The 23,987-nt window shown below is 49.3% G+C and overlaps 1 protein-coding gene across 17 annotated transcripts in view; it reads left to right on the forward strand.

The window, feature by feature from the left end:
* Window positions 1-23,987, forward strand: part of Fgfr2 (fibroblast growth factor receptor 2) — a 99,212-nt gene that overhangs the window by 69,637 nt on the left and 5,588 nt on the right. For 10 of the 17 annotated variants that reach the window (XM_078034014.1, XM_078034352.1, XM_078031617.1 and 7 more), the window contains 7 exons: window positions 394-596; window positions 9,001-9,152; window positions 12,036-12,157; window positions 13,474-13,584; window positions 15,068-15,258; window positions 22,335-22,457; window positions 22,996-23,066. In XM_078034014.1, coding sequence (XP_077890140.1) covers window positions 394-596; window positions 9,001-9,152; window positions 12,036-12,157; window positions 13,474-13,584; window positions 15,068-15,258; window positions 22,335-22,457; window positions 22,996-23,066 — 973 coding nt within the window. The remainder of the gene's footprint in view (window positions 1-393; window positions 597-9,000; window positions 9,153-12,035; window positions 12,158-13,473; window positions 13,585-15,067; window positions 15,259-22,334; window positions 22,458-22,995; window positions 23,067-23,987) is intronic. The other 7 variants (XM_078032039.1, XM_078032459.1, XM_078035556.1 and 4 more) reach the window with 1 other exon arrangement.

The following is a 23,987-nucleotide window of genomic DNA, read 5'->3' on the forward strand; positions in this document are numbered from 1 at the left end:
CTGTGAAAGATGGTCCCTTTGTTGTGGGTGCAGTCAATGATCCAGCTCTGCCCAAATGACCAACAGAATGTGGCTTGTAGCCTGCCCATTGTAACTTGGTGTCAGCCACTCAGTGCTGGCAGACACCCACTAAGACCAGAGATGGTGACTTCCTGGGCCCTGATGGTGGAGTGAGGAACCCACGGTCATTTGTTTGCATCTGGGAGAGCCTCAGGCCAGAGGCACTTGCAACTGGGCCCCTGTCATCCTGCAGCCTTGAGTTACGGGGAAGCCTGTGTTGACTGGAGAATGGCCGTCGCCCTTGATCCCTTTAATTATACTGTGACTCATCACTCCCCTGTCCTAACTCTCTGGCCTGCTTATCTGTTCCTCCCCCTGCGACCTGCCATCTAGCTCCTGTAAGAGAAAAGGAGATCACAGCTTCCCCAGATTACCTGGAGATAGCCATTTACTGCATAGGGGTCTTCCTCATTGCCTGCATGGTGGTGACAGTCATCCTGTGCCGAATGAAGACCACCACCAAGAAGCCAGACTTCAGCAGCCAGCCTGCAGTGCACAAGCTGACCAAGCGCATCCCCCTGCGGAGACAGGTAACAGAAAGTAGATAAAGAGTTTAAAGAACCTTACTCCTCCCCAACCACCCAGCCAGCTCTTGGATCTTTCCCTCTGCTTTGTTGTCCTCTCTTCATTGAGCATCATTGTGTGATACTGCCTGGTGGGCTCAGCATTTGGAGCTTGGAGAGTCACAGTGCTTTGGGGGGTGGTGGTGGTAAATGAGGTCTAGTTCCAAGGTCAAGAAAGGACAGTAATAAGAGAGTCAGGTCCTCAGCAGGACTGGATATAACTCTGGAGGTGTCTCCATCTGTGTGTTTAATGAGACTCCAAGTATAGCTGTCTATTCATCATAGGCCACATTAGTGTCCTCTATCTATTATTTATTTTATTTTGAGGTAGGCATGGATATTGGATGGGAAAAGAAACTCTAGTCCTCTTTAATTTAAGTCAAGATCTGAACCCTGGGGCTCAGAGATGTACCTGAACTACTTATTTCCAAACTGAATTTTGGCTGAGTTCCTCTGATTCTTTAAAATAGCGTTGAATGCATATATTATATATATTTACTTTTGTTAGTAGGTCACAGGTGTGGCCATGGGCCTGGTGGTAGAATGATTTTTCTATGAAACCGAGAAAAGATTGCTTTTAACCTTAAACCTGGTCTTTGGTGGCTGCTTTTCTTGTATTTGCCTTCTGATTGGTTGATTTTTGGCTTTGGGAGATGGGACGAGATTGTCTTCACTGTGCCCTAAGCCAAGGGTCAGGAAATGCTATGAAGGAACAAGGGGAGGGTATATATGAATGTGAAGTCTTAGGAAAGTATTTGGAACTTGATTCTGATAAAGTGTTTTCCTTTTTTTTTTTTTTTTAAAGTAGCAAGTGCCACGGCAGCTCACTGGCCTTGCTTCAATGTGAATTTTAGTAGAATTTATGAGGTGTTTGCTAAAATTGCAGATTCCATCATCCCAGCCCTGATTCTTATTCAGTAGATCTTGATCAGAGCCAGGAATCTGCATTTTAAACAAGTTCCCAGGTATTCTTAAAAGTGCTTTGGGAAATTCAGGGTTCAGCTCCCTTCCGGTTGTAGGACTTAGGTATCCATGGCATTTTTTTGGACAAGGCATTGGGAAGGGTTAAGGACCAGTTGATCAGCAACATGGATCTGGCTGTCCTTGGCCAGCTCCAAACTCCTGACTGAATGGGTCCTTGCTAACGTCTTTGGAACCATGTCCCTTGCACAGGTCTGTCTTTGTGGAGGCTGAAGATAGAATGTGGGTGTGTGTTAAGTATGGGCAGATGATCACATTGTGCCAATAACATGGGAGAAAGGGGGCCCATTGGGTCATATCTGCTACCAAGAATGCTGTTGTTATTTTGAGTGACAGCACTGTCATTTGTGAGGCCAGAGAAGCAGTGATGGCCCAGAGCCAGTTGCCTGTCCTGTTTCTGGAAAGTCTAGTCCTGAGATGACCCTCACCTGGCTGGATAGTGCTGTGGCTTCAGGCCACGTGGCCACTTTGCCCCACCCTCCCTCCTCACCAGTCACCTCTGGGCTGCTCTTAAAGCATCCACGCTTGGGATCTGGCACAGGGAGTTGGAAAAAGGGAGTGGTGTTACCACTGCTATTATTTTTCTCTAATAGGGCAGGAGGGGAACCCTCTCATTTGGCATAACTAGGCTCTCATCCTGTAATTATGTCATCTTTTCTTTTTTTGGTAACTATTAGGATGAAAGAGGAAGGTGGCCTTAAACTCCCCTGACTTCTCTCCATCATCCATGTCCACTTAGGGTGGTCATCTTCTCGCTTGCTGTGTAAGCCATGGGGACAGAGGCCCTCCTTTCTTCCCTCCTTCCCTTCACTCATCCTCCTTCATCTGGTGCTGGGTCCAACCCAGGCTCCACAGGAGGCTTCAAGGTTTTTTGAGGCTGTTATTTGAAATGCGATTGCCTTGTGTTGGAGAGGGGCAAGTGGTGCAAGAGAAATGGGAGTGGAGAAACATCTCTGGGAGTTAAGTTTTTGGGGAACGTCGACACACCCCAGTTCTTCATATATGTGAAATGGGGAGCATTATTCATTGTTCACAAAGAGCACCCCTCAGTGAGCCCCGTTGGTGGAGGGGGAGATACCTGTCCCATGTCTAGGTAAAAGAGGGTTATTAGACCATGCTGGAGGGAGAAGCCACACAAAGTCCCCAGGGATGCAAAGTGTGTCTTCACCGGGTGACAAGTGAGCCTGTCTTGGGACCCTTGCCCCAAGGCTCTCAGGAAGTGACTTGCATCCTGCAGTGGCCCAAGCTCCTGTGTGACACAGGTCACACTCAAGTCTTCCTGGCTCCAAGGCCTCTCTCTTGATGTGCTCTGCCAGAGGTTGGTGATTTATCCTGTTGTGAGTTTTCCTTCTTAACGTTTTCTAATTTGCACTGGATTTACTGGGTGCAAGACAGACATTTCATTTATGTTATTTTTTTGGAACAACAGATTTTTCCCCAGTACTAAAGAAGGAATTTCTTGGTATCATGTTCCAGTAACTATGAATTTTTGAGAATTTTCATGCACCTTGGTGCTTGGGGAAACTCAGGTGGCGTGGGGCAGCCCCCTTGGGTGGGGACTCATACCTCACTGGGGTCAGGGCTCGGACTCTGTGCTGCCCTGCCCACCTGCTGCTGTTTCCTGAGCACTTGGCGTGTCAGAAGGGACCAGCAGCTGTCCACCCAGACAAGGGCTTCTTGGTGAGCCTGTTGGCTTTCCTGTGGCCCTGTAGGGTGGCCAGGGGAGAAGCAGCCTGGGCACCTATGAACTGAAGGGAGGGCTTTGATCCCTGCGATGCCCACAAGTCACCTGGGGGTGGCAGTGGGGTGGTGCAGGTACAGGAGGGGACACAGGGGACGAGCAGAGTGTGCTGAGGAGGATTTTCAGTGAGTATGTCAACTCCTTGCTCTGGAGCCAGAAGCACCCATAGGGTGGGATGGAGATTCGAGTGTCCTAGAGTTGGCCCTGTCTGGATGGTCATGTCCTGTGCAGCTCCCACCAGCTCCCACTGCCCCCTGCAGCTCACCAGAGGCTGAGGAGGGGGTGGGAACCAGGTGGGGGTGGGGCGTTTCTTCAGGCTTTAGTTTTGCCCTCTCAGCCAGATACAGGGAGAGTAAAACCAGAGGAAGTATCATGGGTGTCTTTTGTGATGATGTCTTTGAGGCTAGGAGTGGGGCAGAGATGCAGGAGAGGGGTAGGTGACTCTGGAGCCAGTTCTGGGCCAGTGAGACTGGCCTCCGGATCACAGCAAACCGAAGAAGGGGGCTCTGGTTCCGGAGGGCGATTGCTGTTTCCAGAAGGAAGTTGTTCTAGAAGGGAGCTCTGCTTCCGGAAGCTTGCTCACTGGCAGCCAGACCCCACGAATGGCCTCTGCAGGGCGGGCAGTCCAAGGGCCCCGTGAAACCTTGCTGGTTCAGAAAGACTTGGGTGCTGAGCATGGTCGTGGGCCACCTCACTGGGACCTGCCCTTTCTGTGGGCCCCTGGCCTTCCCCTGCCCCTGCTTGGCGGCTCTCTTCTCTCAGCCTCTGAAGGACACGTGGCCTAAGCTCTGACCTCGACTCTAGCTGACAGGACCTTCTAAGTGGAAACAGGCTGCCCGGCCGGGTGCGTCACGGCCTTCACAGGTTGCTCAAGAGACTGGGGGCGGCGGAGGCTCGTTAAGGGAGAAACTCGGCGTCGGATAAACTTCCTCACCTCATTACCCAAGTTTGGCTGTGGAGGGGAAAAACCCAACCTAGAAGCCCCTGGAAGCTTTATGCAGACCCCCGGTTTGACCCGGTGACAACGTTTCTGTGTCTGTAGGCCACGTGGGCGAGACTTGGGGCCAGAGTGCCGTCCTCAGGCCTGGCCTGGTTTGGGAAGCTGCCGCAGCCTCGGGGTGGGCAGGCTCCTGGGCAGGCTGCGGCCCAGGGCTGGAGTCATCAACACAGAGAGCGCCCTCCTGCCCGCCGTCCTCCCCGGGAGGTCCCCCTAGGTGTTCAGCTTTATCTCGTATGAAGAGACGACACTTTCGTGGTGGCCCCTTAGAAAGCCAACCCCACCTTCTCGCTTACTCTCCCGTCTGTCCTGTGGAAATGTACGAAGAGCCCATTTAGTGAAAAGCTCGATTTACGGCACATGGTAAAGGGACATTCCGGAAAGCAAGGAAGCTGAATTGGAGACTGTGGAAATCCATGTTTAAAAAAAGGCCTTCCGAGGTTAGGGTGGGAGAGCCGCTCACCAGCGTTAGCGTTTACTGTTTACAAGTAACTTCTCACCAACAATGGGGGTGTGTTTTTTTTTTTTTTGTAATTGGAAAGAAAACTTCAGACTTGAAGTTTTTAAGTAGGAAGTGAAGAATATGTAACAGGGGAAATTATGATTTCATGGAAAAAGGGAAGGAAAAAGTGATCATCTAATAGTGCTGAGGAAGAAGGGCTTCCGTGGGGGCCCAGGGCCTCGATCCCAAGGACAGCAGTGGCCCTTGGGGACCTGCCTGCGGGGTTGCGACAAGCCCTCCTAACAGGTTCCCTTCCAGAGGAAGGGAGTGAGGGGAAGCCGTGGAGCTTTACAGTCCCCGCGGGGGTTTTAAAAGCACACTAAAAATGCCTGGAGGTAAAACTAAGAGGTGCCTTGGGTGGGACCACAGGCCCAGGCCTTTTTATACTGGGGCATTTTCTTACCCTTTTCCGCTTTGTGTTTTTATAACCAAAGTATTTTCCAGATTTGTACATTTAATCTGAATCTCTACCCTTCGTCTCAACAAAGTAAACACAGTGTTGTATTTTAATATCGGTGAGAACCACACTGTGTCAAGGTTTCCATTTCTATTATTTATTTGAGCCTTTCTGTTTTGTTTTGGGTTGGGGATTGAACCCGGGGGCACTTAACAACTGAGCAGTGGCCCACCCCCCACCTTTTTTTTTTTTTTTCTTTAAATTTTGAGGCAGGAACTCGCTAAGTTGCTTAGAGCTTTGCTAAATTGCCGAGGCTGGCTTGGAACCTGCGATCCTCCTGCCTCAGCCTCCTGGGCTGCTGGGATGAGAGGTGTGCACCACCGTGCCTGGCTAGCTTTTCCATCTTAACAGCGTCCACATTACAGGCTTATGGAGATGCTGTGTTTGGGGGAAGGAACACATGTATATGAACTTATGCCACAGTTGGGGGATGCAGGCTCCCTTGGGGTCAGAGGTTTGCTGTGGAGCAGTGTCAGACTGAGTGTTAGAGTTCTCCGTCCTGTTTGTCCCTGGGACTGTGTTACCCTGTGTCTCCCTCCCGCCCTGGATGCTCCCCGACTCCTGGATTCTTCATTTCTCGTTTGCTGGAGCCCCATCCCACCTGGCTGGGAGCAGAGGCCTTATGTGACCCAACTCAGATGTGCCCATTAGGTCATATCCTGTTCTGCAGGCAGCCCTCCTGTCACCTGGCTGTCTTCCTGGTTGTGCAGTTAATGACCTCTAACAACCCGAGGCTCCGGGTGGTCCACAGAGAGGTGCCATCTGTACTTACCGGGGTCTGGATACAACTGATGTTCAAGGCGCTGAGGGAAAATGCTGTGGGTTGGGGGCAAATATCACTGAGCTCGTGCTGAGGGCCTGAGCTCACCCTCGCCTCCTGGTCACTGTGAGGTGGAGCTGGGCTGCCTCCTGAGTAACGGAGGGGAACTCGGGCCTGGAGGGGTGCGTGGCTTCCCGAAGCTCACAGGGCTAATGCTGTTGGACCTGCAGTATGGACCCTCGGTATTGGGGGATGTGGCCTGGACAGTCCATGGGGTACCCACATTGGAGTGCACACAGTGTCATGACAAGGACCTTGCAGCAGAAGAGAGCCACAGAAGCGTCAATCTTGCCATTTCTCCTTGTTAGAGATGGTGTATGCTCTGTTTGTTAAAGAAAAAGTGTTGTTTCTAAAACATAGAAGAAATATGCATACATGACAATAAAACCCAAATGGTCTAGAAAATTCTGAAGTAAGGCCTATTTCTACCCTCTCCCTGCTCCTGGTCTCTCCCCCAAGGGTGACTAAGTCTCTTAGATCCACCCCCCCAGAGCCGTTTTGAATGCCTGTGTGCTCACCCTCACTGGGGGAAGGCTGCTCTCCCCACATCCTATCCCCTGAGCCTCCCTCAGGAGAGGGGTAAGTTTTGGGGACAAGGCGTAGAAGCTGCATGTGCTTTCTGGATGTTGACGTCATCGGCCCTCAGCTGCCAGTGATTTCCCAATCACTTTCCCGTCTTCCATCGATCGCAGCACAGGGTGCACCCCAACAGTGCAGTTCTGGGAACTCTGGAGTGCCCTGGTGAGGGTCTACGCTGGTGGTCCTGCAGAGCGTCCTGGCTGCAGAATCCGCTGGAACCTGGCCACAGGGAGCCTGTGTTGTCTCATTGCTAGGCCGACTTTTACTAGTTTGGCTGGGACTTCTTGCCTGTGATCTTCCAGCCCAAGTGTCCGCTTCAGCAAGTGGTGATTTTTGCTGGTTCATGCGGAGGAACTTTCCAGAAGATCTTTTTAATTTTTGAAAACACCGGGGGCCTTTTGTACCTTTGGCAGGCACAGCACGCAGCCAGGATACAGAGTGAATCAAGTTTAGAAGGAAAGATGTGAGAAGCATCCTTGGCCAATCCCATTCCCGAATCTTCCCGAGCCCCTTCTCTGTGGAGAAGGATGTTTGTGTGGTCAGTGGAAACTGGAAACTTGAGAATCTCTGAAAGTGCCTGCTGTTTGATGTGTCCTGCACAAGGGGTCAGCCCACCAGAGCCAGGTTGGATTCCACGTGAACTGTGGCGGGGCTTGGAAGTCATTGCCTGCTGTGTCCAGGGAAGGGCCCCTGCCTGGACTGTGACCTTAATGGGCAGTGCGAGTAGGTTTTACAGGAGCCCATACTTACCGTTTCATCTTTTCCTGCCTGTTCTGCCATTTGCCTTTGCATCTTGGATGCTTGGGTGTGGGTCTTTCACCTACAAAATTTGAGTTTTGATATGGCACAATCAGTAAACCATTACTTGTCATTCCTGCATGGTAAACTTGATCAACAGCTCCCCCTGCCCAAAAGACAGTTCAGGAGGCTCAGAAATGTACTCATATACATTTTGTTTTTATGTTTTTCACATGCATTTAAAAAGAGAATTGAAATTCTATGTGAAGCATTGGCCAGCTTCTTGATTTTTATACTGAAAACAGTTTGATTTCTCAACTACCCTCCCCCCCATCCATTCTTCAGCATCTTCTTGAGTTTCTAGCCTGACTTAAGGGTAGTCTGGGTTTAAAAAGAGAGAAACAATGCTTCCTGAGTGGGTGAGAGCAGGGAGTACAAGTCCTCTGGTTCCCCGTGAGAAGAGTCCAAGATCTACCATGGAAAAGTCCCTCCCAGCCAACCTCATCGGTTCATCTGGGCTTGGTTGTTACCCGCTCGACCGACAAGGTATCTGTCCCTGTAGCTGGGCATTCTGTCAGCCCTCGCAAGATAAGAAGCCAGGGGCTTGGTGGGCTGCTTGGGTGGCTCATGTTTAGCCTCACATTCTGACTTTTGGGCCAAAGTCTAGTTCCTAGTATAGAGTAAGGGCGTCTGCTAGCAGCCCGTGACCATCTGAGATTGTGTAGTCACACCCAGAGGTGGCCTTCAGGTGGGCTCTGCGTGGGTCTTCCTTTACAGATACCAGCCAGGGGAGATGACGGACTTAGGAAATAATCACCTTATCAGGCACAGAAGGAAATGGATCTGGGTGCCTGAGCAAAGAACCCCACCTGCTCCCAGGTGACCGAACGAAGGTGTCTCTCCCTGGATGCTCTGCCTCGCCTGTGCACTGGTTTCTGAAGCTGAAGCGGACCAGAGGCAGCTCATTCTCATCGGACGGCTTGGGGATCAGCAAGTTTCTAAAGGACTGGGGAGACTGCCTGGGCCCAGTGCCTGGGTCTTGGCTGACCTTGAACAGAGGCAGTCGGAGCTACTGGAACATCTGGTCCTAGAGCTCTTTCTTTGAGATGTTCTGCTTTACATTCCCAGACGTGGAGGAAATATGGAAAAGTTTGTTTCCTACAAGTTTTGGAGAAAGTTCATGAGCCCAGCATTGGTCAATGAAGAGCAGAAAGAGGAGTTGGATTACTGGGGGCTCAGGTACAGGTGTGGGTGCAGGCAGAGAGGCTAGGACGAGCCACTGAGGTCTGCCTGCTTGGAGCAATGGTCTTAATTAGGATAGAAAGGAGACAATAGTTCAATCAGACTTAGGTAAAAATTTTGTTTTGAAACCCGATCCAAGTGCTGCGTCGACGGGGGACAAAGGAATCAGAGTCCAGTGGCTTTCATTTTAGTTCATGGCTTTAGTTCCCAGACCCCACCTGCTTTCTTTCTAAGAATTGATACTCTGGCTGGGTTCCGGCTGCCTTCCCGCCTTTCCAGGTGGAGCCAGGATTACATCTGTCTTTGCATTTTGTATCCAGGTTTCCGCAGAGTCCAGCTCCTCCATGAACTCCAATACCCCGCTGGTGAGGATAACGACTCGTCTGTCCTCGGCCGCTGACACCCCGATGCTGGCAGGGGTCTCGGAGTACGAGCTGCCAGAGGACCCAAAATGGGAGTTCCCCAGAGATAAGTGAGTATTTCTGCCACGCACATCCCTGAATGGAAACTTGGATGGAAATGGGAATCCTGGATGGTGGACACTGTCATTCTAGGTCTTGACGGCAAAGGGCTTGCTCTGATGGTGTCAATAGGAGTGAGATTAACTTTCCAGACAACAACTCCTAGAAAAGATTAAAATTTTTTTTTAAATTTTTTCATTTTTAAAAATAGCTTATTTAAATCAGAGCTACAAAGTTCTGGCTTTTTCCCCAAATAAGATGGCCTCTGGTTATCATTTTTTAAATTTCTGGACAATTCAAAACCAGTCAAATGGAATAAAAGCAGAATGATCCAATCTGTGAAACAGATCTGACAGTCCACCTTCTGGTTACTGGAAAATGATTGTTCTCGGGTTTATTTGTTTGGAGAAATTAGAGTGTAAATCACCTTTAGGATCTTTACCCATTGCTGCTGTTTTCAATGCTTATTAATGTGATTTTGGGCTGAAAAGCTTCAGATATGGTACCTAATGTTTGACTTCTATGGTGTATAGTATTGTCTTCCCAGGGTGGTATACAGGTGTTGCCATAGTGAAAGGTGGCCATTTGGGCTTTGTTGAAGGCATTGCTGGGAGCTGTGTGTCTCTGGGTCTCACTTGAGCAAGTCCATGTACTTTGGACTCTGTTGGGCTGAATTTGAACCCTGACTCTGCCAGTCAGTTCCTATAAAATGAGGGTCATGGTGCACAGCTCCCAGGACTGAGCGCAGTTCTTGGCTATGGGAGTCCCTTTCATTTCCACTCATGTCTTGGCGACCTTGAAAACCCTTAGCAGATGGTTGTGCCAGTCACAGAGCCAGTGGGGCAGACCATCGGCTGCTAGTAGAGACATCCCCACCCCCCACCAGCCCCACCTTCTGAAGGGGAGCTCCCGAGGACTGGCTGCTCACTCTGGGGTACTTGTGCTAACTGGAGTCCCAACAGCTCTAGAGTGGTGAAAGGTGCCATGCTGATTCTCTTTCTGTACCAGATAAATTGGAAAGAGCTCTTAACCTGCTTATGAACAATTACCCCATTTGTCTCCCTAAGATTATGTTAGAGATGCACTTCTCTTATATACATGTACAAATTTGGAAACACAAAGACCAGCTTTTCTGGAGATCCTGTGACGAGTTCTCTTTGGAAGGGAGAGGAAGTTGATGCGTCACTGGTGATTTTGACTTATACAATTTCACATTGCTTACCTTCTCCAACAGCCAATATAGAGCTACGAATGCATATCATAAGCTAGAACCAAGTAATTGTCCAGGTATTATTCAATTAGCGTATTAATGGAAGTAATTTCCAGTTTCTGTATACTGTGGGGAAAACACCGTTCATCAAGGCCTGGCTGTCGGACGTGCACTGGTGAGGCACAGGGGAAACACAAAGAACGGTTTCTTTACCTGCAGAGTATGGAGAGGGGAGAGGGTGTTTCTCTTGAACCCTGCCAGCCCCTGGCTGTGTGTGATTATATAAATAAGCTAGTTCTCTCACACATTCCTCTGTGTATAGCACTGAGCTGGGGAGTTGTGCTCATGGGTAAGGAACTTTGCAGCCTCAGGTTAGGTCTGTAGCTTTTGCCACCTGTGACACCGTGGTCAACAGTAGGAGTCTGTACTGCACTGTTAGCTCCCACCCGGGGGTCCCCCAAGTATGGAAAATCTGAGTACTGTGCATTTCCAAACAGTGTTTAGCCCAAATGTAGGTGGAGCTGATTTCCAATGAATGAAGGCTATTTAGAAGCAGTTTATTAGATCGGAGGCAGAATTTATACAAAGAGAGGATTGTTATGCTTGTAGTAGCAGGGTAGTAGGACATAAATTAGCCATTTTTCCAATGCAAATGTTTATTTTCTGCCAAGATGTTAAATTTAATTTTAGCTCTGAATGGAAACAGGATGACCTCAGCATAGCCTATGCTGCCCTCAGGTTTTTTTTGTTTTGTTTTTTGGTGGTTTTTTTTCTTTTTTCTTTTTTTTTTGCTGAACTTTTGCAAACCATTGTGTACTTACTTACCGTAAATATCGTTTACTAATGGCAGCTCAATATTTTGCTGTTAGGCTTAAGAAACCACATTCAGAAGCATTCCAAAGACTGCATTTTGCTAGTTTCTGGAATGTCCAAGGGTGATATGTGGCCCTTTGTGAAATGGGCACAGAGCTTCTGGACTTAAAAATGTGACTTGTGAGGCTCACTTTGCAGTTTCTTCCTTTGCACATAGTTGACCTAGAGGTGAGGCGTTTTCAGGATTAATTTCAGGTAGTCATAAGGATCTCTATCTAGACTTATGTCAAAAAAGGATGCTCCCCATTTTCTAGAATTTCTTCTTCCTATAGTGAGAAATTAAAGATTCCTTGAAACACATTTAAGATACAGATCCTATAACTTGGCAAGGAATGTGACCATAAAATCCACTGGTATTTGAATAATAGTGATTTTTTTTTTTTTTTAAAGCTGCCACTTTACAGGGACAAAAAAAAAAAAATAAGAACAACCTGAACATTTTTCTTTGGGACATTCTTAATTACAAATGTTTAATTGGCTCAAGATCTGAAGCACCTCGTTGTTGGCCCTTGGTGGTAGGGGAGAGGGGCACTGACCAGCTCCCTAGCAAGGGGGCCTTCCTTTCATAAAGAAAAGAAATCGAGAATACAAATGTGAAACCGAATAGCTGTTCCACCAGTAATTGACGTTCTCTGAAACGTCACTAAGAAAATACCCCAGCGCGTGTGTACCCTAAGTCTCATTAGTTCCATATGATAAATGCGCCATGCTTTTGCAAGCTGCTGAAAGATTGTTATATTTAGTTCTGGCCTCTCCCTCGCGGCGCCCCTCCACCAGATGCCGTGTGCTAATCCCCTGTTTACACATTTAGGCTGACGCTGGGCAAACCCCTGGGGGAAGGTTGCTTTGGGCAAGTGGTCATGGCGGAAGCGGTGGGCATCGACAAAGACAAGCCCAAGGAGGCGGTCACCGTGGCAGTGAAGATGCTGAAAGGTGAGTGGGAAGGCGGCGGGGGCGGGGCGCAGAGGGTCTTATCAAGAATGCCCCTTTTGTGGCATGTGAACTCTGTCATGGCAGGGGTCAGAGGGCACATAGTTGACCTAGAGGTTGAGGAGTTTTCAAGATAAATCAGCGTCCTGGACAGACTATTTATCTTGAGCCATGTGTACTTACCAAGAAAGAAAAGCCCCCTCTGTTCGCAAGTGGTGGCCGTCCAGGTTGAGTTGTCCTGGGGCTTCCTGCAGGTGACTGTGGCTCTTCACCCGCTCTGTGTTTTTATGGGCTTAGAAAGTATCCACTCCTGGTCGGTGGATTTAGGTGGGGGTTGGCCCACTGGCTTCAGGACTCAAACTCGAGCTCACAAACAGAGAGACTGACATTGTAAGAGGAAACTAGAGGCTCGGGGAGTAGGACACCTTCGAGGAGAGGAGCAGAAATGACTCCCGTTGGGGGAAGTCACTTAGAAGCTACAAAGGATCTAACAGAATCGGGGTTGGTGCAGAGACCTGGGTCGTGGGGACAGCAGCCGAGACATAAGCGCCCAGTTGCTGTCACTCCTGGGAATCTGAAGCGTGCACCAACCCTCTGAGCCGCTCCACGGGGGCTGGAAGAACTTTTAACCATTAACTTATGCTCCTGAGCTGGTCTTTTATGAGAAGGGTAATAGGGAACGGTCACATTATAAATCCTATTGTAGAGATGTTGGAAAGGAGGTCCAAAGCCAGGTGTTTCTGTGGTTTCCAAGCGGAGAGGTCTGTCCTTGGGCTGCAGGATTTGCTGTTCTTGCTGGAGGTTTTTTTAAGATGGGAACTGGAGCCACTTTGAGTAGCCAATGGGAGCCACGGCCATTGGCCCGCCCAGGATGCTGCACACAGTTTACACACACAGTTGTGGGGAGCCTCCTGAGCCAACTTTGGGTGTTCCAAGGGCCACTGGGGTTGCGTTAGGAATTCTTGCTCTGGAGAAAATCTGTAGTGATTCTAAGATTCCTTATGTATGACAGAGGAGGGGATGGCTCACCGTAGAGAGAACACTCTCATGTCTGCGATGTTTGCTTCAGAAGACTTGGGCTTAGGGTCACATGCCTTGTTTTAATCCCGACTGTTTGCTAGTGACCCTCGAAGAACCCTTTGACTCTGAACAGGGCACTCCTGTCCGGGCCTTTGTTCCTTTGCTGATAAAATGAGGGAGATGATTGGGGAAGTCTTTCCTGGTTCTGTGATTCAGTTTCAACCAAGAGTTTGGCCACTAACCGTGACAGCCCTCAAATCAGAGGAAATGTCTGATTGGTGGTCACCTACTATTCATAGATGATGCCACGGAAAAGGACCTTTCTGATCTGGTGTCAGAGATGGAGATGATGAAGATGATTGGAAAACACAAAAATATCATCAACCTTCTTGGAGCTTGCACACAGGACGGTGAGTAGGGGGAAAATGATTCCAGATGAGAGTTGACGTCTTTCTAGCAATTGAGCTTCTGAATCCTGCTCCTGGGGTGCCTCATGTGCATGTTTATAGTTTTCCTTAAAACACCCTTTGTAAGATGTTCCCAGGCAGGGACACAAAGGGGGCACTGTGCCTGGGGACTGGGGACAGGCGGGTGTCAGGTCCTGCTGTCTCTAGGTCATGATCTGTAGGGCCATTTTGGAAAGGGCAGTCTCCTTATGTTTTTGTAAGTGTGAACATGAGACCCTGTGTTTGGTTGAGAAGTTCTTCCCTTGGGTGAGAGTTGAGGAGCCCCATCCTGCTGTCAGCTACAGATAGTGGGCTCTGAAGGAAAGAGGAGAGCAGTATGAAGGGGTGCCTCTTCCTCCTCGGAGGGATTCCCTGGCTGCTGCTGCTGAACATCTGCTGGCGCTTTGGGGACCAATTTGACAACAACCGATAAACTTGAAAATGCACATTTGTCTTGATAATTTTCCTTTAGGTCGACATTGGCAACTTATTTCCATGAGGTCAGTTGGAGATATTTTAGAGTCTTGTGGACCTTGTGGTCTCTGTGGAAACCACATGTCACTGCCATTGTCCTGGGGGAGCAGCCGTAGTGCAGAAATGCATGGACCTGGTTGTGTGTCAGTGAAAGTCAGTGACCCAGGCAGGCAGTGGGCAAGCTTTGGCCTGCAGGCTCTGGTTTGCTGACCTTCCAGTCTGTGCCATGGAGAAGTATGGCAATGTGTAGGAGGAGACACACAGCCATGTTCCTTGCACACTCAGTTATGGTGGATACAGCAACCTAAATGCCCACCAGTACAGAGAAGCAGAGGAAGGGTGGTATGGGAGATGGAACAGTGTGCTGTGCTGCTGTGGAAAGGAGGGATCAGCTTGGGCGGACGAGAATGACGTATGGGTGACATGTAGCCTCCCCAAGAGAATGTATCAGTGAACATGTAGCAAAGTTCTCTTTATTGCTCCTTTCTGTGACTAAAAATAATACATACATTTTATCAATTCTAGATGTACGTAGAGTAGCTAAGATGAATCGGAAGTAAATAGTAGAGGGAGCAGATTTATGAGAGCCACTCCGCTCCAGGATAGGGAGGGCACCGCCTCTCTGCTTCATTTCTTGAAGGCTTTGGAAGATGTCACCACCCAGTGTCACCACCCTATGTTGATTCTCATTTGAAAAGATCAGGACACAAGTGTTCTATTTTCATGTGTGCTTTTCTGCATGTAAAAACTTAAAAAACAAACAAGCAAAAAATAAAACCACCCATGCTTGGCCGTGTGGCTCAGTGGTAGAGTCCTTACCCAGCACCTGGGTCTCCATCCTTAGCACTGCAGAAGCCACAGACGGCAACATGGCGGTGCCAGGTTGGGTACAGTAACGAGAGGCCCTTTGCTGAGTGGCCCCAGGGCAGATCCTGGCCCGCTGCCTCAGGAAGCGTGTCCTCTCTGTCAACAGGGCCACTCTATGTCATAGTGGAGTACGCTTCGAAAGGCAACCTCCGGGAGTACCTCCGAGCCCGCAGGCCGCCCGGCATGGAGTACTCCTATGACATCAACCGAGTGCCCGAAGAGCAGATGACCTTCAAGGACCTGGTGTCCTGCACCTACCAGCTGGCCAGAGGCATGGAGTACTTGGCTTCCCAAAAAGTGAGTCCTTCCCATTCCTCTCGGCCGGGGGAATGCCAATTAAAAGTGCCTTTGAAGGCGCTGGGCTGTGGGCTGTGCTCATTCTCTAGATCATGCCCTCGCATGTCTCGTGCAGGCTGGAAAGTATTTATGGCCTGATGCACATTCGAGTTGAACGAACCCTAAAGAGCAAAGCAGCCTCATAAACTCGTGGGGACGCTGCAGAGAGGAGCAGGAAAGACGTCTCTTCTCTGAGATGGGGCTGGGTTTGGTGCTCTTGGGAATTCAGTGCCCCCGGTGGAAGTGGAGGGTGACTGGCCCAGGAGCGTTCCCTGTCATCCTGATGTGGGACTTTTTGTTTTATTTTGTTTGGGCTTCATTTGTTTTGTAGTTACTGAGTGTGAGGACATGGACTTTGGGTGAGGTGTTTAGGATTTTGAGTTTGATGTGGCCTTAAGTATGCTAAGAAGAGGGATCAAGTGAAAGGGTATTTTAGTAACACAGAATCCTGGACATCTGAGTTCATTTTGGCTTCTTTGGTGAGTGACCCTCTGTGGTCAGAAGTTGGCCAGGTCCCCCGAGGTAAATCGCTGGCATTCCAAGCATGCCACTTTCAAAGGAACTTGAAACATGTGAGTTATTCTGGAAGCAGTTAAGCAGGTACCCAGATGTGCTCGGGGGCATTTCAGGGGACCTCAGACACCCTTCCTCAGCCCACATTCAGGGAGGGGTGCAGAGACCCCCTCCTCAGGCAACGAGCTCCACTCCTCTCTGCTGGGAAATATGATGTAGCATCAGGAACTTCCTGGGAACCCAGAAAGCTGAGGTCTGGTGGGTGTGGACCTCTGTCACCTGGGGGGGCCTGGGCTGCTTGGATGGTCACAAACCTGGATCCCCACAGGGCCTTGTGAGTCTGATGCGTGAAGTGGACGGGAGGGGCAGCCGTGCTGCAGCCCTGGTCTCCGCCCTGGGTCCTGTGGGTTCTGTCTTTGTTTTATTGACATTGTTTTGATTTTTAAAAAATATTTTAAGTTAATATTCCAGAGAGTTCAGAGCTCAAAACTTTTCCAGATTTCTCCCTATAAAATCTCTTAGTATATAGGTTTTGGGAAACTAACTCAAACAGTTTTGAGTCCTGTGATTTTGCATGTGCATGTAAGCAGGGGAGTTTGCCAACCAGAACATCTTGGGCATCTGGAAACAGGTCCGGGATGCTGGCATTTGACAAGACATGGCTTCAAAGTGTCAATGTCACAAGAGACAAAAAGTGCCAGGGAGATCATTCCAGAGTAAAGGAGGCTAAAGAGATGGCAGCCAGGTGTGAGAGTGGACTTGGGCGGGTTCCTTTGGGGGTGGGAGGTGGGGCCAGCTTTTACAAAAGACATTGTGCACAATTAAACTTGAGCTCGGCCTGTGTCTTAGGTAACGTTACTGTGTCAAAGCTGAATTTGGGGCAACAGTGCGACTGTGTTAAGGTGGGAGACACAGGTCAAGTGGCTCGTGTCCAAAATAAGTGTTTGAGACTCTGGATGTTTTCCAGAGTTTAGAATATTTCCATACACCTTTGAAGGAAAGACCCAAATCTAAACACAAAATGCACATGAGAGCCTGAAGGTATCATTATACAACATTTTTATTAATTTTGTGCATAAGCCCAAGTTTTATAGTATGGAATTTTTCACCTGTGTCATGTCAATACTCAAAATGCTTTGGATTTTAGATTTCCGAATTAGGTATGTTCACCCTGTAAATGCTGAAGAATTTAGATGTGAAGCATTAGTGACACAACTTTTAAAGAGCTGAGCGGTAAAGTAAGAGAGTGTGTGTGTGTGTGTGTGTGTGTGCGTGCACGTGCTGAATACAAAGAGAGAAGGCAAGCAGGTAAGAATAGTAAGCAAGTTTGGTGACCCTGGTTATCCATTGCACTATTTCACCTTTTCTGAAATATTTGCAGTATTTCAGATAGAACTCTGGGGGCACAGTCTAGCTGGAGGCAGCCTGGTCACTCATGGGCCTGGTCTCTCCCAGCTGTCCCTAGGTGGGAGATGGGAGAGGCACAGGGCGCTACTGCTCATACAAAATGGTGGGAGGACTGGCCTCAGCATTTTATGCAGTCCTTCAACTCAGCAGGGTTCCCTGGAAGCCTCAAGCCCTAGTCGGAATGGACAAAGCCCTAGTCAGAATGGATGTAGCCCTTGACCTCTTGCAGCGGGACCCATGAGTGATTTCCAATTAACGTGAAAATAAAAATTAGTATGTAAACAACAACAACAAAAACCCTGAATGCAAACGGTGTGATAAGGCCCCATTCGTTCAGGGCCTTAGGGCCCCATGCAAGGGGCCAGAAACCATTAAGGGAGAGTAACAGGGTCAGGAGTGTGCTTTACAGATGGCTCTTCCTGTTGCCTGCATGGCAGATGGAAAACACCAAGTCCTGTGGAAGGTGCCAGTAGGTGTGGGCCAGGGCTTAGTGGGGCCCAAGACACTGGCCGAAGTTGCTAGTGTGATTTCAGACTTAATTTTGCTGTGAGGATAGTTAGTGACTTGATTAGGTCCCGGGAGAGGACTAGCCAAGGATGGCTTCTGATTTCCAGCTTGAGAAACTGGACGTGATCCAGCTTTCCAAGGTGAAGAAGACTTGGGAATTGGGAGGCAGGGCAGGGATGGGTTTTGGTGGAAAACCCAGAACTCAGGTATCCCAGAGCCATTCAAAGGGAGGTGTCCAACATGCCACAGATGCAGACTCATGGACTGGGCAGGCAACTGGAAGGATGCGAAGGAAGGTGGTCTCAAGCTGTGATAGCGAATCAGTTACCTAGAGGGAAACCTAGAAGAGGAAGACGAGAGTGGGACCCTGGGAAAACTCAAATCCCAAGATTGGTGAAAAGCCCAGGAGGCCGTGGAGGCTGAGCAGGCCCTCACCGAGATTCAAGGGGGAAGCAGAGGCCCCAAAGGAGGGCTTCAGGAAGGGGGAGAGGTGGACTGTGAACCGTCTTGTCGAGTATGGACACCCCTTACCCCAAGGAGTTAGGACCCTCTGGGTTAAACAGAAAGCTTGGAATCAGTGCTCAGAAGGAGGAGAGAAGCACCCGTGTTGAGTGTGGCAGCAAAGCCAGTGGCAGCCTCACACCACCTAACCTGTGCACCCCGAGCCCTTCTTGGTTTGGAGTTGTTAGTAGAGGGAAGAGAACTAGGAGTCAAAGGAACTTTGCAAAATGTGCAAACATTTTAAAACGCGTGAGAACATTTTAGGACGACAGTGGGAGGGTGGATGCCTCATAGATGGGGTTGGGATGGCCGTGGCTGCTGTTGTGACTCATCAGTGACGACCTTTTGAGAGCCCACGGTGTCAAGCACCTGGCTTACAGGATCCTACATAACGAAGCCTTGGAACAATTTGCGATTGGTGGGACTAAGATCCCAGTTTTAAAAGTAAGGGTGCTGAGGACTGTTGGAAAGTGACAGGAAGGAAGGCTCTGATCCCAAGCATGGCAGAATCGCTGTCCTTTCTTATGGAGTGAGGCCTGTAGGCCCCCAGGGTAACGTGGCTGGTCCTGGAGCTAAGTCTTCTGGTCCTCTACCCAGCCGGGCCCAGCTCTCAGGCAGTCTCTACCTCTCTCTGGACTCAAGCAGGACCAAGGAGAGTCCCTGTTCTGGGGCTTTAGTTAGTAACCTGGTGAGCTCACTCCTTGATTTTTCAGAAGAATCCAGAGTCAAAGGGACAGTAGTGTTTCCTTGGGGCATTGCATGGGTCCAAAGTCCCTGGCCCAGGGCTGCCTGAAGTTAAAGACATTGGAATAGATGGGAAGGGTGGGAGGTGAAGATGTTAAGAATGTTCCCCTTGGGTAGGAAAGATGGTGGAATGAGATGGACGTCATTACCCTAGGTACATGTATGATTGCACAAATGATGCGACTCTACACTATGTACAACCAGAGAATTGAAATGTTGTGCTCCATTTGTGTACGTCGGATTGAAATGCATTCCACTGTCATGTACAACTAAGTAGAACAAATTTTAAAAAATAAATATATTAAAAAAAAAAAAAGAATGTTCCCCTTAGGAATCGCCTGCTTCCAGACCCAGAAGGTTCATTCCTGACAGTCGAGAATGAGAAAGTAGGGGAAGGGTCATATCCTGCCTACCTACCCACAGCCTCCCACTCACAGCCAAGAGATGGCCTTGTTAGAGACCCACTCCCTGGAAGGAGGGGTGGAGGGCAGCTCAGCAGACCATTCCCTGGCCAGGCTCTGTGCTCGGTGCTGGGAATACTGAGGTCATGCACAGGGCCTGCTTCACGCAGCTGTCAATGGTGTGGGGAGTATGCAGGTGTGTTGGCCTTTCCGCACGGTGACAAATACCTGGGAAAAACAACTTATAGGAAAGAAGGTTTATTGGCTCAAGGTAACTGAGGTTTCAGCTCATGATTGGCGGTTGCATTGCTCTGGACCTAAGGTGAGGCTGACCATCATGGTGGTCCCACCAGGAGTCCATTTAGATTCTCTTAATGCATCCAGTGGATGTATTCATCGATGAGGTCTGAGCCCTGTGATCCAGTCATTCCCCCAAAGCTCTGGATGGTGCTGCATTGCTTCAGCGCCCGATCTTTTGGGGGACTTTGCAGATCCGGGTGGGGGTGCAGAAGGAGTCCACTAGGGAGCATGTGGTAACAGGGTGCAGTTCGTAAGGGGGTGTTTGGCCTTACACAGTTTATAAACTCCTTGCTATTTTCAGTTCAAAGCACATATTTTCTTTTGTAACTAAATTGCACATCCAGTTTAGCTTCCAGAGTGTTAAACCCGAGCGGGTTGGATTTTCCTATTAAGCAGGCCCATCACCCCATCTCGGAGGTGTCCTGGGGGCGTTAGCTTTCCTTCCTGAGCGACCCTTTTCTTGTAGGAGGGGGGAATGCCAAACTGTCTCGGGCCCTAATTATATAAATAGTCAGCTCTTTGGGCTGGAGAACAACTCAGATTTCTTGAGTGATGGGATCTGGCTTGCTTTAAATTATTTTCCCTTTTCTGGCTCTGGTTCCAAGTCTTCTGTTCAGCCTGGCGGGGCCTTTGGTGTGTCCGGGCTCCCCAGGAAGAGGGGTGTCCAAGCTGGACAAGGTGGTGGCAGTAGCCCTAGGCAGCATCTCTTCCCAGTTGAGCCCTGATGTGTGGTCGGGGCCCAGTGCAGGGGAAGCTGGATTCTCCTGACCACATGGCTTGCCAAACTCACAGCACGTGTTGGAGGCAGCGTACCACCGGGAGAGTTTGGCCCGGGGCTTGGAAGTTCAATTTGAAGAGGCCTCCAGACCAGGAAGGCGGCCCCAGCCACGCGGATCTGCAGGCAGCTCTGGGAGTGCTCACGTTCCCTGCTCCTGTCTGGCCGGGGACGCACAGACTTGGTGGCTTTCCTGCTTCCCTGTTTCTGAACTCAGCCGTCCCACGGAAGCAAGTAAACACAAGGACTAGCTGGGGGTGTGGACAGAGTAAAATAACCCTTAATTCCTATTTCTGAAGTGGTTTGGCTCTTTTTTAAGTGCCTGTCTAAGTGTGTCCAGTGGATTGGTCAGACTCTCCGCGTCATGTGACAGTTATCCTTTATTGGTAACCTGCATAAAGGCATTTGATGATATTATTGACTTGCTTCTTTGTGCCTTACCTCTCCTCAAATTACAAGGTGATGATTCGGGACCCTAATTACCAGGTACCATTATGAGATCGTGGTATGTTTGAGTGCAGGTAAAACTCTAGCAAGGGCATTTCATTTGTAGGAAGGAAACACAGAAGTTAGAATAGCTAGGCCTTTCTGAGACCAGAGGGACTCCCAGGAAGCATCGGCCCTCACCGCAGTCCCCCTAGCAAGCCCTGTAGCCACAGCCTGCGTCCCTGTGCGGGCCAGGTGTTCTGACAGATGGGGCCAAGGGCCTGGATAGATGGGAAATGCTGCAACACAAACCTCTCAGGGGCACAACTGTCTGCGTCTAAAACACAGGGAAGGGAGGGAGAGGAGTCGGCCGAGTTTGAAGGAAGCATGGAGAACAGGCAGTGAGGCAGTCCTCAGCGGGCGGGCAGTGACCACAGCCTGCACTGAGGGGTCAGCAGTAAGGTGGCAAACTGGAGAGGCACTTTGGATTTGGAATCAAGAACTTGGGTATAAAGGATGCTGGTGTGTCCCTTTCTGATTGAGAGAGACAAAAGGAATAAGAATCAGGGGAGTAGAAAGTTGAACCTTGATGCGTTAAGGGGACACCGCTGTAGAAATGTCCCACAGTGAGTTGAAAATGAGAACATGGGTCTCAGGAGAGGTCGGAGTGGAGACGGGAATTTGTGACCATTTTTATACATCATCTAGGATTTGACTCTGTGAGGGTAGATAGAGATGCACAGACGCAATGGGGCACTTTCTCTACTTTTGAGGGACAGAGGAAAAGATGAGCCAACCACAGAGTCAGAGAGTGTCCAGGAGAGAAAGAGAATGAGCCAAGAGCAAGGGGAGGGAGAGCGGGGCTTAGGGAAGGACAGTTTTCAAAAATGAGCAAGCAATCAGAGAGGAAGAACTTAGGGGGGTTCAAGGGCTGCTGGATCTAGCAGTGGAGAGCTGATTCATCCTCTTTAGGAGGAGCAGGGAAACATGTCATCTGTGGAAAGAGAATACCAAAGTTGTAATTGTAGACCTTCTGAAACCAGAGTTGTATCAGGTCAGAGCGTCAGAGAAGGGACTTGTCCAGGAGGTAAAGATTGATGCTGGGGTGAAGCAGCCCTTCTGAAAGTAGGTTTAAGGATCAGGTGTTGGGATGGATGGCAGGTGTGGACACTCCAGTGCCATTCTGTGTGCTGGAAGGAGGACCCTGGTGCGTCGGGGCTACCAGTGAAAGAGCGTGGTCTTGAAATGACCAGGGCCTTGGCTTAGTTATTCACAATTAGAAAATAAATACCAGAGTTGTGTTGGGGGCTCTTGGTGGTCTCAGCTGACCAGCTTCATCTCTGGAAGATGGAACAACCAGTTTTTGACTTGAAATGTATGTTCTGTCCGTATTTTAAGAAATGAGCCTATATTTTCTTTTGCTTCTTTGAAGCATTTTGAAATTCCTTCTTTCTTGATTTCAGTGCATTCATCGGGATTTAGCAGCCAGAAATGTATTGGTAACAGAAAACAATGTGATGAAAATAGCAGACTTTGGACTGGCCAGAGACATCAACAATATAGACTATTACAAGAAGACCACGAATGTGAGTCTAGGTGGTCATCGGGAGAGGGGGCGGGGGGCACAGAAGGGTTCCAGGTTCCTGGCGTTTGGAGCTGGAAGGAGCTTCCGCCCCTCATTCCTGTTTGTTGGCCATACTCTTCACAAACTCTCAATAAGCACATTCAGGCAATAATTCAGGATGATCTTAGTCAACGCGAAACGTTCTTTTATCCTGAGTAAGCAGGAGCCTCCAGGCGATTAACATGACTCTTGTCTGTCAAGAACCTTCATAGCACAGAACAGAGCCTGGAAGTTACGGGGTTAATTTTTGTCTAGGACCTGGCCAGGGTGTGTCTGTGCAGGGGATAAAAGGTATTGAGAATCCAAGGCGATGGCAGGTTATTACCGCACCCAAAGCTGACATGTTGCATCCGGTCCTAGTTGGAGCTTGTCTCTGTCCTGACCACTGACCCTGACCCAGGGGAACCATTAGGTTCCACCTCCTGGCTACAGTGCATCCCGCCGAGCCTGCTGCCACAGTTCTAATCTGTGCGTTTGTACGTTTTCTTCCACCCTCGCAGGGGCGGCTTCCTGTCAAGTGGATGGCTCCCGAAGCCCTTTTTGACAGAGTGTACACACACCAGAGTGACGTGTAAGTGACCTCCGTTCTCTGGCTATTTCGTGGGGTCGGTCACAGGAACAGGGCACGTTCTTCCTCTGTCTTCATCCTTTGGTGGCCACTACGTTGCCCATGTTCATGGAGGGCCTCAGAGAGCGCAGAGGTTGTAGTAGGCTGGTAACCAGGGCTCTGTTACTAGTCTGCCACCTTGGAAGAGCACAGGAGGTGGAATCGCCTGCCTCCCCCTGCTGGAGCAGGGTGACCCTCCCACGCCCCCAGGGGTGTGCACCTGTAGAGCTGCTGCCCAGCTTGCCAATCCAATCCACAGCTGCTACTCTCTTCAGTCCCTTAAAGTAGCACCTGCACCCTCCCTGCTCAGGGTGCTTGTGTGCTCCCCACCCAGGTTTGTCCTTGGGGGACACTTGAGTGAGGCAAAGTCGTCTCAGAAGATCTCTACCGTGACTGCTCACTGGGATGACTCTTAAAAAAATCTGGTCTGGCCTTAGTCTCTTTTAGAAATATAGTAGAAATTACATAATGTTTCTGTTATGCACTTAAAAATGCAGTTATTATCAGGCTCCAACTGATTTTTTAGATTTTGAAAATTCATTTGAAAGATCTTGCTACCTTTGGGAGAAGCTGGGTGAAAGGGACTGTTTTTTGCAAGTTTCTGGGAGTCTATAATTATTCCAAAGGAAAAAGTTGTATTTTATTTTATTTATTAATTTTTTTTTTTGGTACCGAGGATTGAACTCAGGGACACTCTGCCACCAAGCCACATCCCCAGCCCTATCTTGTATTTTATTTAGAGACAGAGTCTCACTGAGTTGCTTAGTGCCTCGCTTTTGCTTAGGCTGGCTTTGAACTCGCAATCCTCCTGCCTCAGCCTCCTGAGCCACTGGGATTACAGGCGTGTGCCACCATGCCTGGCCTGTTTTTTTAAAAAATATTTAT

The sequence above is a fragment of the Ictidomys tridecemlineatus genome, chromosome 1 (genome assembly GCF_052094955.1).
Source record: "Ictidomys tridecemlineatus isolate mIctTri1 chromosome 1, mIctTri1.hap1, whole genome shotgun sequence".
Lineage (NCBI taxonomy): Eukaryota > Metazoa > Chordata > Mammalia > Rodentia > Sciuridae > Ictidomys > Ictidomys tridecemlineatus.